General features: G+C 37.5%; 1 protein-coding gene across 3 annotated transcripts in view; it reads right to left on the reverse strand.

The window, feature by feature from the left end:
• The window catches only part of LOC150104479 (ATP-binding cassette sub-family C member 8-like), an 822,612-nt gene that overhangs the window by 334,451 nt on the left and 471,584 nt on the right, over positions 1 to 16,577 (reverse strand). For all 3 annotated transcript variants that reach the window (XM_090395659.1, XM_090395657.1, XM_090395658.1), the window contains exon 19: positions 13,832 to 14,162. In XM_090395659.1, the coding sequence (XP_090251785.1) occupies positions 13,832 to 14,162 (331 nt within the window). The remainder of the gene's footprint in view (positions 1 to 13,831; positions 14,163 to 16,577) is intronic.

Consider the following 16,577-nt stretch of genomic DNA (forward strand, 5'->3'; position numbering starts at 1 on the left):
GGGTGAAAAGATTAGCAGCAGTATACCACATTGGTGGAACTGTACTCCAGGAGATTGATGAGGGCAGGGACTTGGGAGTGTTGGTTTATAGGGAGATGAAATTTAGGGGCACATTGCAAAAGTGGCTAAATCAGCTCATCAACTCACTTGGTTGTTGAAAAATACTTTGACATGCAGAGACAAGCAAGTTATTGTACCTCTGTACCAAGCCTTGATAAGACCTCATCTCGACTACTGTGCCCAGATTTCGTCACCTATGTTTCTTCTTGATGGGGAGGAGGTGGAGAGGATCCAGAGGCGAGTGACTAAAATGATAGCAGGTCTGTGGAATGAACCTTATGAGAACAGTTTGAAGATTTATGGGTTGCAGAAATTAGCTGATAGGCAGAAAAGGGGAGATATGATTGAGACATTTAAATTGCTAAAGAGTTTCTATAGCATTAATTCAGAGGATATTTTTAAGAACAGGGCTGGTTGTAGGAGAACTAGGGGATACCTATGGAAGCTGGGCAACAGTGTGGTTAGCAAGGGTGTTAAAGCTGGATTCTTTACTTTTAGAGTGATAAATGAGTGGAATAAGCTGCCAGAGTCTGTTGTGGGTGCTATGATGGTGAGTGAGTTCAAGGCAAGGTATGATAGATACTGTGAGAATATCATATAGTTGTGTGGACATGATGTTTAGAGCCTTCCTTGATGAGTCTAAGGACTCCCTGGAGTTGCCCGTAATAATAATAATAATAATAATAATAATAATAATAAAATCCAGCAAAATATAAGCCGGTTAATAAATATATATATATTTTTAAGTTTGTTTTGCGTTGTAATACCATTAAAATACATTCTGGACATGCGAGTTTGATTTGCTGTTAATATTTTCTTAACTGCCACCTTCTCAGCATAAGGGGATTACATGCTTCCGTTGCATAATTTGAAAAACGACAGTACGTTGCGTCCTTCGATTAGAAAAGGCCCAAGTTCGATTCACGTCATGACGGGAGGAATCTTTATATGGACTTTTTCAATCGAAGGTGAGTTAGTCGATCTCATATGGAGTTAGCAGGGTTTTTCTACATACGTTACTAAATATGTTATTTGTTGCAGGGGTTTTTCTCACGGAAACTCGAGTTTTTCATCCCACATACAGACAAATCGGCACTTCAGAACACACGCAATTTACAGACAAAAAAATACTACCTGTGATGGTAGTGGTTGTGGCAGTAGATGGTTGATGTAGGTGATTGGTAGTAGAGGCTCTGTGTAGTAGTGGAGATGGAGAGTTGTACAGTAGGTGTCCTCCCACAATGAGTCTTCGGACTCCTTGGAGGTGTCATGAATAATAATAATAATAATAATAATAATAATGGACAATTGTCATGGTAGCTAACTTCATTTTTGCATCCTGATAAGATATATTTTCTTCTGTTTCAATCTTTTGTATTTCTTTTTTATCCTTCCACCTCTGACATGCATGGGAGTAGATAGGGTGATCTCCCTGATATTTAACATAGCTTTCTTTTGCAGAGCAAGATTTATTATCATGCTCTTTACTAGCCCATTGGGCACAGGAGTTAGAGCCATGACAGGTAGTTTGGACATGCTTATATTTCTGACATTTAAATCACCTCAGTGGATGAGGGATGTACAGCCTAATAGAACAGTTGAGATACCCTGCTTTTACCAATGTTGAAGGTTTAGGTGTATCAAAAGTAAGGATGATGTTCCTGACTATTGGACACATGAATTCGCAAAAATAAAGAACAATTTTTATTACTGAAATACTTTGACCAAAAATTAACGTACCATCATCAGTGCATTAGAATAATCACATGGCAAAGATAGAACAAAGAACGATAATCCTATTTACAGAGCTGAGCCACATGCGGAAAAGTCACCATATGGGTAAGTGCGACTTTAAATGAAATCACAATTATGTTGAAATCTAAAATTAAAATGATTTGAAACAGAAAACTAAATGTACAAAATTCAGATAAATAAAATGATGAAAGATCATGAAAAGATACAGTTTAGTCCATACATTTTTTTTTTTAAATCAATGAAATCTTCTCCTGTGACCATCCATGAAAGAAACAGCTCTCTCTCTCTCTGTTCATACTTTGGACAAACAGAGCATTTGGTTGAAAAAAAATAACTACAAGATATCAAGAAGACACTTATATCAACAATAAACCTGAAAAATCTAGCATAGAGTGGACAATGAGCACAATATTCTCTGGTCCAATGGTTACCTGTTACATTGGTGCCATTTCAGGTTTGAGCAGTTATTTAAAGCTGATTCTGAAGTACTTCTATACTGCCCAACCTTAAATTGGAATTACTGCCTAACCATTGCCATGATGGTCTTATCAGCATAAATGATAATGGCAAGAAATAATGCGCCTCTCCCCACACCCATTTAATATAATGTTGTGTCATTCATCATTTTATTTAACTAAATTTTGTTAATTTATCTTTGTATTTCAAAGCATTTTAATTTTTTTTTTTTTTTTTGGCTTTAATTGTAATGTCATTTGAATTTGTAACCACCCATATGGTGGCTTTCCGATAAGTGGCTCAGCTCTGTAAATAGGATTATTGTCACAACCATAATCACAATAAAAATTATTATTCTTCATTCTTGTGAATATGTGTGTCTAATTATTATTATTATTATTATTATTACTACTACCCCAAGACCTCATGGAGTCAAAGACTCATCTGGGAGGTCCTTTTATCACACATACATCTCATCATACCATGTCTTAAACACAGTCAAACTCCTTGCAGACACCACACTCTCAGGCAAGGCATTCCAATCATTCACAACTCTGCACAAAAAAAACCTGCCTCTCACTCCCCTACTCACACCCTCTTTATACAGTTTCCAGGGATGACCTCTGGTTTTCCCCTGATCTCCCACTATTCTCTGTAGAACTTCTCCACCATTGATTTTATAACAACCCCTTACCAACTTATAGGTCTCTATCATATCTCCCCTCTTCCTCCTCTCCACCAGACTCTGCAAATTACATCTTCTCAATCTTTCCTCATACTCAACATTCCAGAGGTCAGAAACTACCTTAGTCAGTCACCTTTGGACCCTTTCCAACATCTCTTCATCCATCTGAAAACCTGGTGACCAAATCTGCACACAACAGTCCATGTGTGGCCTTATCAAAGCCTTATACAACGGAACAAGAATCTCCCTACTTCTACATGTCAGTGTCCTCCACATCATTCCCAGAAGCCTTTGTGTTGTCTTCACAATTTTGACGATGTGTCCCCTAAATTTTAGATCCTTATCCACTATCACCCCCAGATCTCTTATTTCCTCTACTTCCAACAACACATTCTCACCAAGCATAAATTCTGCATCCCATCTTTGTTTTCCAAATTTTAAAACCTTACATTTTGCAACATTGAACTCACATCCCCATTTGCTTGCCCAATCACTCAATTTATTCAAGTCTTCTTGGAAGGCCACAACATCCTCACTACTCTTTATGGTTCATCCCAACTTTGCATCATCTGCAAACAACTGAATATCTCCATCCAAATCTTCGCCAATATCATTAATATACAAGTTAAATAGTAATGGCCCTAAAACAGACCCCTGAGGCACTCCACTAGTGACTTTCCTTTTCCTGGATATTGCACCCTCACACATAACTTGTTGATACCTATCAGATAGCCAGTCTCCAATCCAATGCACTAATCTAATATCCAATCCCATCTGCTCTAGTTTGACTGTCAACTTATCATGAGGTACTCTATCAAAAGCTTTTGCAAAATCCAAGTATATTACTGTGTATCCTTCTCCTCTGTCCAAGGAAGCAGTCACTTTATTGTAATAAGTAAGTAGATTACTAAAACATGACCTCCCTTTAGCAAATCCATGCTGTCCATCAAAGATTATACCATTGTTGTCAACCCAACTCTGGATCCTAGTTCTCACAAGCTTCTCCAACAACTTAAACACCTGACACAGAGATAGGCCTATAGTTTGATGCTTGAGTTCGATCACCTCCTTTATGAAGTGGCACAATCTTGCCCTCCTTCTACTCTTTAGGAACTTGACCAAGTGCAAGACTCGTATTAAAAAAATATGTCAAGTTGACATGGATGGTGTCAACTCTCTGGCACATTCCTTCAGAATATGCGGTGATATATTATCAAGTCCCACAGCCTTATTTACATCTAGTTTACTCAACTCCCCAAACACCTACTAATAACCTTTACTATGTCACAAGTGCCATTAAAAAAAAAAAGATGATATTCCCAGTCAACCTAGTGACAATCTCCATGTTTTTAGGATGTGCCTCAGACCAGTCACGTCCTGCTCTCTAAGCTCTGAACATCTCTCTCTCTCTCTCATTTAAAGATGTTCTGACGGGTTCCGACTGGGATTATCATCTTTTTTTTTTTTTTAATGACACTAAACAAAAAGAAAATTCCATTCTGATATCACACCTCTAGAAGAGTTCAATGTTTTATAAAGCATTGCTGTAATTGGTATTCCTCCCATTGATGTAGCATTCAGAAATTTTTCTGAGTGTTGCTTACTAGAGATTTCCACAAGAATATCACAGAATGCAGTTTCATGACAGTTTTGGGAGATCCTGCCAGTCCTTCTAAATAAAGAAGGGAGATATTTTTCCTATAGGCTATTCACCTCTTCATGGATGATGAGAAACACTGGTACATTTATACTGATATCATGTCGTTTGTTTTTAACTTCTGTTATCAAATGATGTATGTTGAAACATTTGAGGATGAAGAATTCATGTTTTATGTTTGGTTTCAGAATTCCCCCCCCCCCCACACACCATAAATGCCAACTGACTGGTAAGCACCTGGGATGACTGCACTTGGGATTGTAATACCAGGGTTATCCCAGATGCTATACCAGCACCACAGCAAGCACTGGGTCCTACTGCAGACCATGGGGTAGGGGACTGACTTATACTGCAAAACCATTGACCCTTGCAAGAAAGTGCACTAGCCGCATGATCCTGACTGGGCTAACCAGGACCAGCTGTCTTGCCAGTGCTGAGGCTAAAACTACCAGGATCCCCTTTCTGGATGACCAAGGGTTGCATCATGCAGCAAACATGGCCGCAGGAAGTTGGAGCCAAGCGATGGTAGTCCAGAAGAAAGGAGTATAAAAAAAGACTCAGGAGAGGTAGAGCAAAGAACATGAGGAAGAATGAAAAGGACTAGTAGAGGGGACTTCGCATTATCACTACAAAGTCCCCCACTTCACCAAGAACAGGTGCCTCATGGGGAAGAGTGCATTTGTGTGTTTGTGTAAGAATAGCACAGCTGAGCATGAGAGATGTCAAAAGCAATAACTGCAATTAATACAAAGTGATATCTGTTAATTTTGTTTTGCATTTCAAGATGACTGTGAAGTATACTTTTGTTCACAAATTTATTATTTTATAATTTTCTTTCTAGAAAGATTTCCTCTTCACAAAAGTGAACTGACACTTTTCTTATCTCTCTTTTCCAATGACAAATATTATTAATCAAGTGACATAGTTCAACTACTTTGGTTTAGAATTTTGTGAGATTGTGAACAAGAGCATTACACTCTGTCAGTCCTTGCTCGAAATATATTCTGCTATAAATGCATAGTTAAAAATACTTTACAAGCAATACCACACTAATTTCATTTAGGCTTACATGTTGAAGAATGAAAAATAATGCCCTCAGCACTTTATCAGTCTTTATTGTATTATACTAGCACTAGAGTCGCAGGAGAATATGGCAGGGGATTTGAGCTGTGCTGAAAAAAGTGCTTTTTTTTATCGGTGAATAGTGTGACTTCTGTTGATATTTGTGCTACGTTGTTTTTCTGTAATACAAGTATCCTTCAGTGGTTGTTTTTGGAGTTAGTTGTTGTCTTCTATATTGCGTATTTTTGGTTACCGAGAAGAAGGGGTCGGAATCGGATGCATAACAATAGAAGAGAAGATGAAGATAACATAAGTTTTCATTATTTAGATATTTAGTATACTTAAATATGTTTTATACTTATAGTTAACTTTTACTTATACTCACTTATACTTATTTAGTGTTTAGTTGTAATAGTTCCTTGACCTATTTTGAATAATGGCGGCAGTGGCAGCTAAAATTGCAAATGGTGTATTACCAAGTCCTCCCCCATTTAAGGACTAAATTTTGTGTGATATAATAAGGGATTTTGTAGCATGCGGGACTTGTGGAATGTATGCGTTCCGGCAGTTGTACATGTGGCAGGTGAGAAAAGGGGAAATACGTATATGCACAAAATGCAGGCAATGGGTGGAACTTGGTGAGCTGGAGATGACTATAACTGACCTCGTTGAGTCAGAGGCGAGAGATTCCCAACTAGAGAGATGAGTGGTATGATAGAGGGCAAGAATAGCGAGGGAAATATGAATAAAATAATGAGAGTGGGAAGTGTGGAAAGGTTGAATGATTGTGAAGTTTTCAGAGATGGTCTCAATAGGGAGGATGAATAGCAAATAAGAGTGGCTGACTTGCAGAGAGATAGATGAGCTGAAAGAGCAGGTGGAATGTCTAGAGAATGAGATGAGAAGTGTGAAAGATGAAATTAGGCGAATGAAAGAGATGAATGCAAGGTGATTCAGAGTAGGAATGAGAGAGTGTTATGGGAATGAAGGAAGAGGAGAGAATAGGAACAGTAGAGGAGAGGGAATAAGAGAGTTATGTGAATGATAGAAGAGGAGAGAATACGATAAGTGGAAGAGAGGGAACGAGAGGAGAGTTATGGGAATAATAGAAGAGGAGAGAATAGGATAAGTAGAACAGAGGGAATGAAAGAGTTATAAGAATGATAGAAGATGAGAGAATGGAAACAGTAGGAGAGAGAGAATGAGAAGAATGCGAAGGAGCACTGGAACCAGGGATAGAGTGATGTCAGGAAGGCAGGTCAGTAGGAGAACACAGAGAGAAAGTGTTAGAGGAGAGAGAGAGAGAGTGAGGGATGCAGGTGAGAAATCGAGGAACAGGGTGGTAAGAGGTGTAATGTATGGGAACTCAATGATTCGTGGAGAGCAAGATAGGATACGTTAGGAGTGTTTGGCTGGAGGAATGATAGAAAGTGTGGCTATGGAAATTAAGAGGGGTGAAAGGGTGGAATAGATTATTGTTATGGTAGAAACGAATGACTTGAGAGGCCATGTAAATTGGACAGCAAGAGATATGACATTCTTGCTTGAGGTTCTATGAAAGAAGACACAGACAGGAAAGACAGCATGTGTGTTGCCCAGGTATGATAGTGACGAGCTGAGCAAGAGCAGTAATATTGAATAATACAATAGCTAGAATGTGTCAGAAGAGAGGATTGGAATATGTGGATGATTGGAGGGCATTTGAGGACAGAAAGGAAATGTATGTGAGAGGCCGCCTGCATTTGTATAAGGAAGGATATAGGCATCTGGAGAGATTGCTGTTCTGAATGAGTCGGTGTGTCAATGAAGGGAAACTAGAATACTCAGGGGGGATGGTAGCAGGGTTGGCCTTTTATGGGAATGGGTACTTGGGAGAAGGGGGACGACATCAAGTAACATTGAGCCCAGTGGAGTCTAAAGGGAATAATGACAGGTATAGAAACTGGCATTTTTATTCTTTATACTAATGCCAGGAGTATCCAGAATAAAGGAGAGGAATTGGTGACGGTGATAGCATCAGCCTGGCCAAAGATTATTGGAATCACTGAGACGCGGTTGACAGAAGAGGATATAATAACAGGAATAGAAGTCACTGTGTACAGCATTTTTCGGCAGGATAGGAAGTGAAAGCGTGGTGGTTGAGTACTGCTTATGATAAGTGACGACCTATGTCCTCTAAGAGTGGAGACTTTGGAAGGCAGTGACACACTAATGATTTTGAAAGCATATGGTGTGAGGTAGAGGTGGGCAAGACAGGTGGGGTGTTGCTACAGACCCTATTCAGTGGGGGTGTTGCTACAGACCCAGGAGTACAGAGGGTGGGGACCAGGAAATGTTTGGACAGTAGAGTTTGGCAAGTGCTAGAAGAATGATTGTTATGGGAGATTTTAACTACAGTAGTATACACTGAGGAGAGGAAGATGCATGTAGCAATAAGGGAATGGAATTTCTAGAATTCTTGAGGGACAAATGTCTTAGGCAACATGTAATAGAGGGAACAAGAGGTTCAAAAGTTTTGGATTTGGTTATAGCATCAGAAGAGTTGATAATAACTGAGATGACATCTCTCCCACCAGTTGGAGAGAGTGACCATATGGTTTTGACTTGGAAAATGAATAGACATGCAGGAGTTTCAAAGAGACGGGAACGTATATGTAATCATAAAGCAGGTGATTACAACAGTCTAAGACGTCAACTTGAGGAAGTTTCATGGAGGGAGGAATTGGAAGGCCGGGATATCATTAGTGCGTGGGAAATTATGAAAGAATATTTCTTAGCAGCAATGGCAAGTTGTATACCACGAGTGAACAAGAGGACACACTTTGGAGTAATTTGGATGACAAACAATATTAAACAGGAATTGCATGCAAAAAAGAGGTTGTGGAAGAGATATAAGGAGACAGGAGAAGAGAAGATGCATAAAGAGTATAAGATACAGGCCAGAAGAGTGACTAGTATGGTAAGGAAGACAAAACTGGAATATGAGAGGAGATTAGCCCTAAGATCCAAAGAAAATCCTAGGGAATTTTTGAGATATGTGGCCAGTAGGAGGAGAAATGACTGTGGAAGAATGATATTGTGGGATAAAAATGGGAATAGAGTGACTGATGCAGAGGACATAGTGGAATTGTTCAATAAACACTTTATTGGAGTATTCCATTCCTGGAGGAGTAAATTTTAATACTAGAGGGATAATGCAGGTTCGGGGTTCAGAGGTGCAAGAGGAGAACGTGTTCCAAATACTGACTGGATGTCAGTAAAGCTGTGGGATCTCAAAACACTTGGTGGCATTTCACCAAGAGTTTTGAGAGAATGTGCTAAAGAACTGACAGTGCCTTTAACCTGGCTTTTCAATGAAAGTCTGGCTATGGAAATGGTGCCCAGGGAATGGAAGGAAGGTAAGATAGTGCCATTGCATAAAGGTGGTAACAGACTGGAAGTGTCTAATTATAGGCCAGTTTGTGTGTCATCGGTTGTTGTTAAGATCTTAGAGAAAGTAGTGAGGGACCGTATACAGCATTGGACAGATGAGGGTAATGTTATCTGTGAGAGTCAACATGGATTTGTGAAAGGGACTTTGTTTTAGCAATATGCTAGCCTTTTTTTAATAAAGTTACAAGAACATTAGATGAAGGAAAGGCATATACTTCAATTTTCTTTGATTTGGCAAAGGCATTTGACAGGGTGCCACATGATAAACTGATATTTAAGTTGCAGCACATGGGTTTGGATGTCAGGTTGGCCAACTGGATCAGGATTGTCTGTCCGACAGGTATCAGAGAATTGTGTATGGTGGGGCAATATCATGGAGGCAGAAGGTTACAAGTGGGGGTCCCACAGGGCTCAGAACTGGGACCTATACTGTTTAACCTTTATATCAATGACATTGTCAGTGGATTGCAGGGAATATTCAGTTGTTTATTGATAATGTGAAACTGGGAAGGGTTATTAGTAATAGTGCAGATGTGGTAGCCCTGCAAGAGGATTTGAATAAGCTAGACAGATGGGCAAATGAATGGGAGATGTAAGTTTAATGCAGCAAAATGTAAGGTCTTGAGGTTTGGGACACATCGATGGGACACTGCATACTCTATTGGATGAGATGTTAGCTTTTATGAAGAGAGTGGGATTAGCCTTCACTATTTATGTTGTTGTTGTTACTATTTATGTATGGGATTTAGGCATTGGATGCTGGTGATTTGTGATGTGTATATTAGTGATAATGGTATTTTAACTTTGTTGATATATTTTCCAGAATTTGTGTTTTAATGTTCTGTAGTTATCGATGTGTTTTAAATTTCTTGGTAGGTTGTTGAGTTATATGGGTATTTGTGATCTCACAAAAGAACCGTATGAGTTGTCGAAGGGTGTATGGATGTAGAGAGTTGTTGTAGGTCGTGTAATACAATATGCATCTCTGTTGTTTCAATAGGTGATGTTGAAGTAATTCCTTATTAATGTTATTTAGTGTTTCAGGTTTATAATGCTCAGGATTCTATATGTCGCTATGTGCTAGTCGAGTATTGGTTGTTGCATATAAGGTGTCCAAGTCACTGTTGACGCAATTTTCTTATGTAATATTTCTAATTTTGTTAGGTGGCTGTTGGATGTGTTTGTATAGACTGTTATACCATATCTAAGTAGGGATTCACAGATACCGTGATATAGGAGTGTTTTTTATGTTGGATGAAATAATGTCTTTTACTTGGAAGAGTTTTGCTACGATGATCCAGAGTTTGGTATGTGGGTATTCTATATGTTTTGTCCATTTAAGATAGTAATCTATGTAGAGACCAAGGTATTTTGCATGTGTTTATAGGTTTTATTTCGGGACATTGGCAGTTTTTTTTGTTGTTAATGCAGCGGTATGTGTGACAGTGTATCGATAGTGGTGGGTGCGTGATTCTTGGGTTGTGTATTATCAACATCTGTGTTTTGGTGCCGTTGATTAGAATTGCGTTTTGGTAGAAGTATGTTGTGATTTCATTTAGGTCTTGTTGTGCTTTGGAGAGAGCCGTGTTGATGTCTGTGTGGATTGTTAGTAGTGCGGTGTTGTCTGTGTACTGAAATATTTGACTTCTTATGGCCATGTTATGAACATAGTTAATGTATATGTTGAATAGAGTGGGTGATAATATGGCGCCTTGAGGGACACCGTGTTTTATTTGTATATCCTGGCTGTGGCATGTACTTATTTTTGTTACTTGGGTTCTGTTTGTGAGGTAGTTCCTGAACCATGTATGCAGTGTTCCTCTTATACCTATTGAGTATAGTTTGATGAGTAGTATGTCATGTTCAAGTGTATCAAATGCTTTGGTTAAATCAAGCAGTATAAGGACAGCATACTTGTTTTTTTGTCAAGAGCTTTGTTTATTGCATCAGCGATGTCGTCTAATAAAGTGATGGTGCTTTTTGTTTTCTGAAAGCTGTATTGGTTTTGTGAGATGATGTTGTACTTCTGTAAATAGTTCTGTAGTCTGGTGTGTGTTATTTTTTCTAGAATTTTTGAAATGACTGGTACGGCAGTTATTGGTCTGTAGTTCTGAGTGTCGTTTCTTTTACCATGCTTGAAAATTGGCATAATTATTGCAGTTTTTAGTTGTGGATTAATGCCAGTGTCGAATATTATGTTCACGAGTCTCAAAAGTATTGGATTTATTTGTTCAAAGTGTGTTATAAGGTCTGTGAGTCTTATTTTGTCTATTCCTGGAGTGGTCTTTGGTTTTAGTTGTAAGAGTGCTTCTTTCAGTTCCTGTTTTGTTATGGGTGGAAAATACATAGTTTGTTTTGACTTTGTATCTAGCTTATTCAAATCCTCTTGCAGGGTTACCACATCTGCACTATTACTAATAATCCTTCCCAGCTTCGCATCATCCGCAAACAACTGAATATCCTCTTGCAATCCACTGGCAATGTCATTGATATAAAGGTTAAACAATATAGGTCCCAGTTCTGAGCCCTGTGGGACCCCCGCTTGTAACCTTCTGCCTCCATGATATTGCCCCACCATACACAATTCTTTGATACCCATCGGACAGACAATCCTGATCCAGTTGGCCAACCTGACATCCAAACCCATGTGCTGCAACTTAAATATCAGTTTATCATGTGGCACCCTGTCAAATGCCTTTGCCAAATCAAAGAAAATTGAAGTATATGCCTTTCCCTCATCTAATGTTCTTGTAACTTTATTAAAAAAAGCTAGCATATTGCTAAAACAAAGTCCCTTTCACAAATCCATGTTGACTCTCACAGATAACATTACCCTCATCTGCCCAATGCTGTATACGGTCCCTCACTACTTTCTCTAAGATCTTAACAACAACCGATGACACACAAACTGGCCTATAATTAGACACTTCCAGTCTGTTACCACCTTTATGCAATGGCACTATCTTACCTTCCTTCCATTCCCTGGGCACCTTTCCCATAGCCAGAATTTCATTGAAAAGCCAGGTTAAAGGCACTGTCAGTTCCATAGCACATTCTCTCAAAACTCGTGGTGAAATACCATCCAGTCCCAAAGCTTTACTGACATCCAGAGTACTCAGTATCTGAAACACACCCTCCTCCTGTACCTCTAAACCTCGAACCTGCCCTATCCCTCTAGCATTAAAACTGACTCCTCCAGGATGAAATACTCTAAATACTTAAAGTGTTCATTGAACAATTCCACTATGTCGTCTGCATCAGTCACTCTATTCCCATTTTTATCCTATAATATCATTCTTCCACAGTCATTTCTCCTCCTACTGGCCACATATCTAAAAAATCCCTAGGATTTTCTTTGGATCTTAGGGCCAATCTCCTCTCATATTCCAGTTTCGCCTTCCTTACCACACTAGTCACTCTTCTGGCCTGTGTCTTATATTCTTCATGCATCTTCTCTTCACCTGTCTCCTTATATCTCTTCCATAGCCTCTTTTTCGCATGCAATTCCTGTTTAATATTGTTTGTCATCCACTTTACTATGCTTGTTTTTTTTTCAGCATTTTCAATCATTAAGTTATGTCCAGGCAAGGATGTAGGATATTCATAGTAAGCAAATGTCATCAACTTCCCAATGAAATGAAATGAAAATAAAATCGTCACAACTATCTTTACTTCACTGTAAAATAATGCCTCACTCTAATTAATGAAATTTGGTATTTATTTTTTTTTACAAAAATTGTTGAGCTTTTTCAAGTTTCATTTCAATTTGGCCTTTTGAATTATACAACATTTTGAAATGGTAGTAATAATTCCATTTAGGCTAGATAGAATTAATCAAAATTAGGCATAGGGAATGTAAATAGAAATGTACATTCTGGCCATCAGGTTGTAGGATTGAATCGCACTGAATCATGGATATTTGTTCAAGTCTTTAAATAGTACATGATTTTTGCCACCTGATGTGAGACAACCACCACCACTATTAGCATAACCTTGTTTATTGAAGATTTCAAACAGCTGGAAAATGTATGTACAGAGAGAGAGAGAGAGAGAGAGAGAGAATGAAATTCACATATTAAAAAATATAGTGGCCAAAATAGTCAAAATGACATTAATAATTCCACTGAAGCTACATGGAATGTAAGGAAATTTGGTATTTAAAATATTATCTACTGAAATTTGTCTAATCATCAGAATTGTGTTTTTAATTGGACCATTTTAATTGCAAAATTAGAAAAAATTATGTCTATAGTACATAAGACCAAAAATAGCTGTAGGTTTAACTGTTATGGAAATGAATGTTATCACTATACAAGAATGCCATTATCAAATGCAGTCGTGTATGAGTGTCTCTAATCACTTCTTTACTTGTTTTTTTGTAAACATAATACCTTTTACACTTCCATTGGTTACTATGATTCATATGCTTCAATAACTTGTGCTAATGCTAATACTTTATTTTTAAAAAATGTTAAATATTGTGGCTACAGTTAATTCCAGCTGGTCCTTTAAGTTTGCAAGATAACACAGAACAGCAAATTTCATAATAAGAGAATAAAGGAGAAGAGTAGTCATAAATCAATGATTAAGACCAATTCATTATATCAAGATAATTATTATACATAAGTTAAGAATTTCAATCATCTCTGGCTATTTCCAAAACTAAAATATATTTATTCTAAGGTATCAGAATTTATAATGTCATTATGAGTTTGCAAACTAACCTTCTCTTAATTCATCTTCTTCTTCCTCCTCCTCTTCCTCAATCAAATCCTCAGTGCGAGCTGAAATTCGTGAATTAAGTCGTGATGGTGGGCAACGCCAGGAACGCCTCAAAACACTTGCAGAACTTGCACTAGATTTTGATTTCAAACTATCTACAGATTTCATACTTTTCAAAAAAGTATGTCCAGTCATTGCTGTGTGTCCTTCAGGATCAGAAGATGGAGGAAGAGAATCATCATGATCACCCCAATCATGGCATGGAAGAGGGCTAGATGGATCATGAGACATCTGACGTGTAAGTGACACCAATCTTGCTCTTGGTGGAATATCCTGAAATATTTGGGGAGGTGCATTGGGGGGGGGATGTTATTAATATTTCAGTTTCATATTTTGATTTGGATTTCTTGAAAATAAGAAAAAATTATGAAAATCCATAATTCTCAATTGATAAAAAGCATGTTTCAACTCATATCTGATCAACATCTGACACAAGACAATAGGGTAGCTATCGTTGCAGAGTAATATTTCATGTTTTAAGACCAAAATATGATTGATAACTCTGAATGAAACTTGGAAAATAACGCAACAGATGTGAGATATTACAGAATGCCAATGGTCTAGAAAGAACGTGCTGGGAAGCAGTACTTGGTGCTGGAAGAGGAAAAATATGATGGGGGGGAATAAACAGTGCATTACAGATATAAGAGAAAACTGATCAACAAGTGAAGGAGGATAGCAAAATATTATGTCAGAAAGTTTAAATGTGCCACTGAAAGAGTTCACCATTCTTGTAGTTAGATTAAACATGAGCTAAGTGCAAGAGGATTCCTCACAATATTGGTGATGAGGTCTACCAGAAAAATTTGGCTCTTTTTGAATAAATGATTTTTTTAGTAGATATAATCATCTATGATGAGCCTTGCATTAGAGAACTAAAACATCATTTTGTGCTCATAAGTACAAATACTCCATGTTAAGAAATTTTTCACAGCATCTTCATCTGGAAAACTGATGCTGACATTTTTTTCTTGACTCCATAGGCAAGCTTCTCATCATTGGGCTCCTATCTCAAAAAGAAAACTGACTAGTGGATATTTAAGCAAAGACACATATGACTCCTTCACCATATGCTATCCAAGAAAAAGCACTCTTAACAAAACAGCTGGTTTTCATTTAAAGACTTATAATAGTGCACATGGCAATGTAGCACTGGCAGTCACTGATGACACACTTGCCCCTAGTTCTGATCTTGCTCAGGATTTAATTCTAAAATATAAATATTGCCGGCCTGGTTGGCCGAGTGGTTAGTGTACCCTCTCTCCAGCCAAGAGGTTGCGGGTTCAAATCCCGCCATGGGCATGGATGCTTGTGATAATCTGTGAAAATACTAGTGGTAGTGGGCGATAGATGGCATCGGTGTAGATGATGATGGCGTTGGTAGTTGCAGTTCGTTGTAGTTGGTGGAAAGTAGCAAGTTGTAGAGTAGGTGCCCTCCCTCGATGAGTCTTTGGACTCCCTGGAGGGGTCACGTAATAATAATAATAAGCTACAAGAACACATATTTGACTCTGACAAATTACCACTATGACCCTACAGAAAAAAAAAAAAACTTACTGGATCAATTGGAAAAAAATTTGTTACTTTGAAAAGGAACCTATTCTAATATCTGAGATGCTAAATTAAGTAAACTATCTGACTACTTTTTCGAACATCCCCAACAAAATATTTTTCAGAATGTATCTCAATTAGCTGAACAAATACACAAGATATGATTAGTTGAGGTTCAGACAGCAGAATATATTATATCAAAGATATGCGATACTGGTGCTCAACATTCAATTTGCTTGTAATACAAGCAAAGTATCTCTGAAATGGTTACACTAATGATGAGATAGCAGCTACTAGTTTATCATCAGGATTTTCAATGAGATCAGTTGCCTGGTGTAAAACCACCATTCCACTGAAGCCTGAATTGACTTGAATAATATGTTTCATCTCTTATGAAACATATTATAACATTTCTGGATTATGTAAAAAAATAAATGGAAATACAAAAAATCCTGAACCCATCCATGGTACAAATGTACTGTAGGTTTACAGAAAAAAAAAAAAAAAAACCCTATTGTGGATGAGAGTCACATAAAAAATTAATTAATAATAAATAAAATAACTGGAATGTGTTAAAACAGATGTAATGGTTTATGCTTTTCGACAAACAAGTACAATGCTAAATATAATACATACCTTGAGAGCTGATACTTTCTGTTTCTATACCTTTTGTTATTATCTTATTATTTATATATTAAAACATAATAAAGTCTAATTACACAGGATTTAAAAAAGGGATTTTTTTTATATTGTCTTATAAAATCACCCAACAAACTGACAATCAGAACAGGTAAAACTTGCAAATACAATATGCAACAGAATCAGATTTCCTTTTTCTTTAATCAAGTAACCCAAAATGATGGCAGCAGAGCAATCAAATATGTTTACAATATGTTTCAGGAGCCTAACACAATTAACACAATAGTAACAATGGAAGAATTGCATGAGATTTTTTATTTCATAAAATTTTCACCAAAGGATCAAGGGCATCATGAACATAAAATTCAAATTAAACAAGAATAAGTAACAAAACTAAGATTCAATAATGAGAATGTGTGAACTACATGAAAATGAAAATTTCATTCATCGTTACTAACATCAATTTTGCTCCAACTAATTCTATTGTCTTTCCATATT

This window comes from Typopeltis vanoorti, chromosome 7, assembly GCF_054136105.1.
Source record: "Typopeltis vanoorti isolate ZY-2024b chromosome 7, IOZ_Tvanoo_1.0, whole genome shotgun sequence".
NCBI lineage: Eukaryota > Metazoa > Arthropoda > Arachnida > Uropygi > Thelyphonidae > Typopeltis > Typopeltis vanoorti.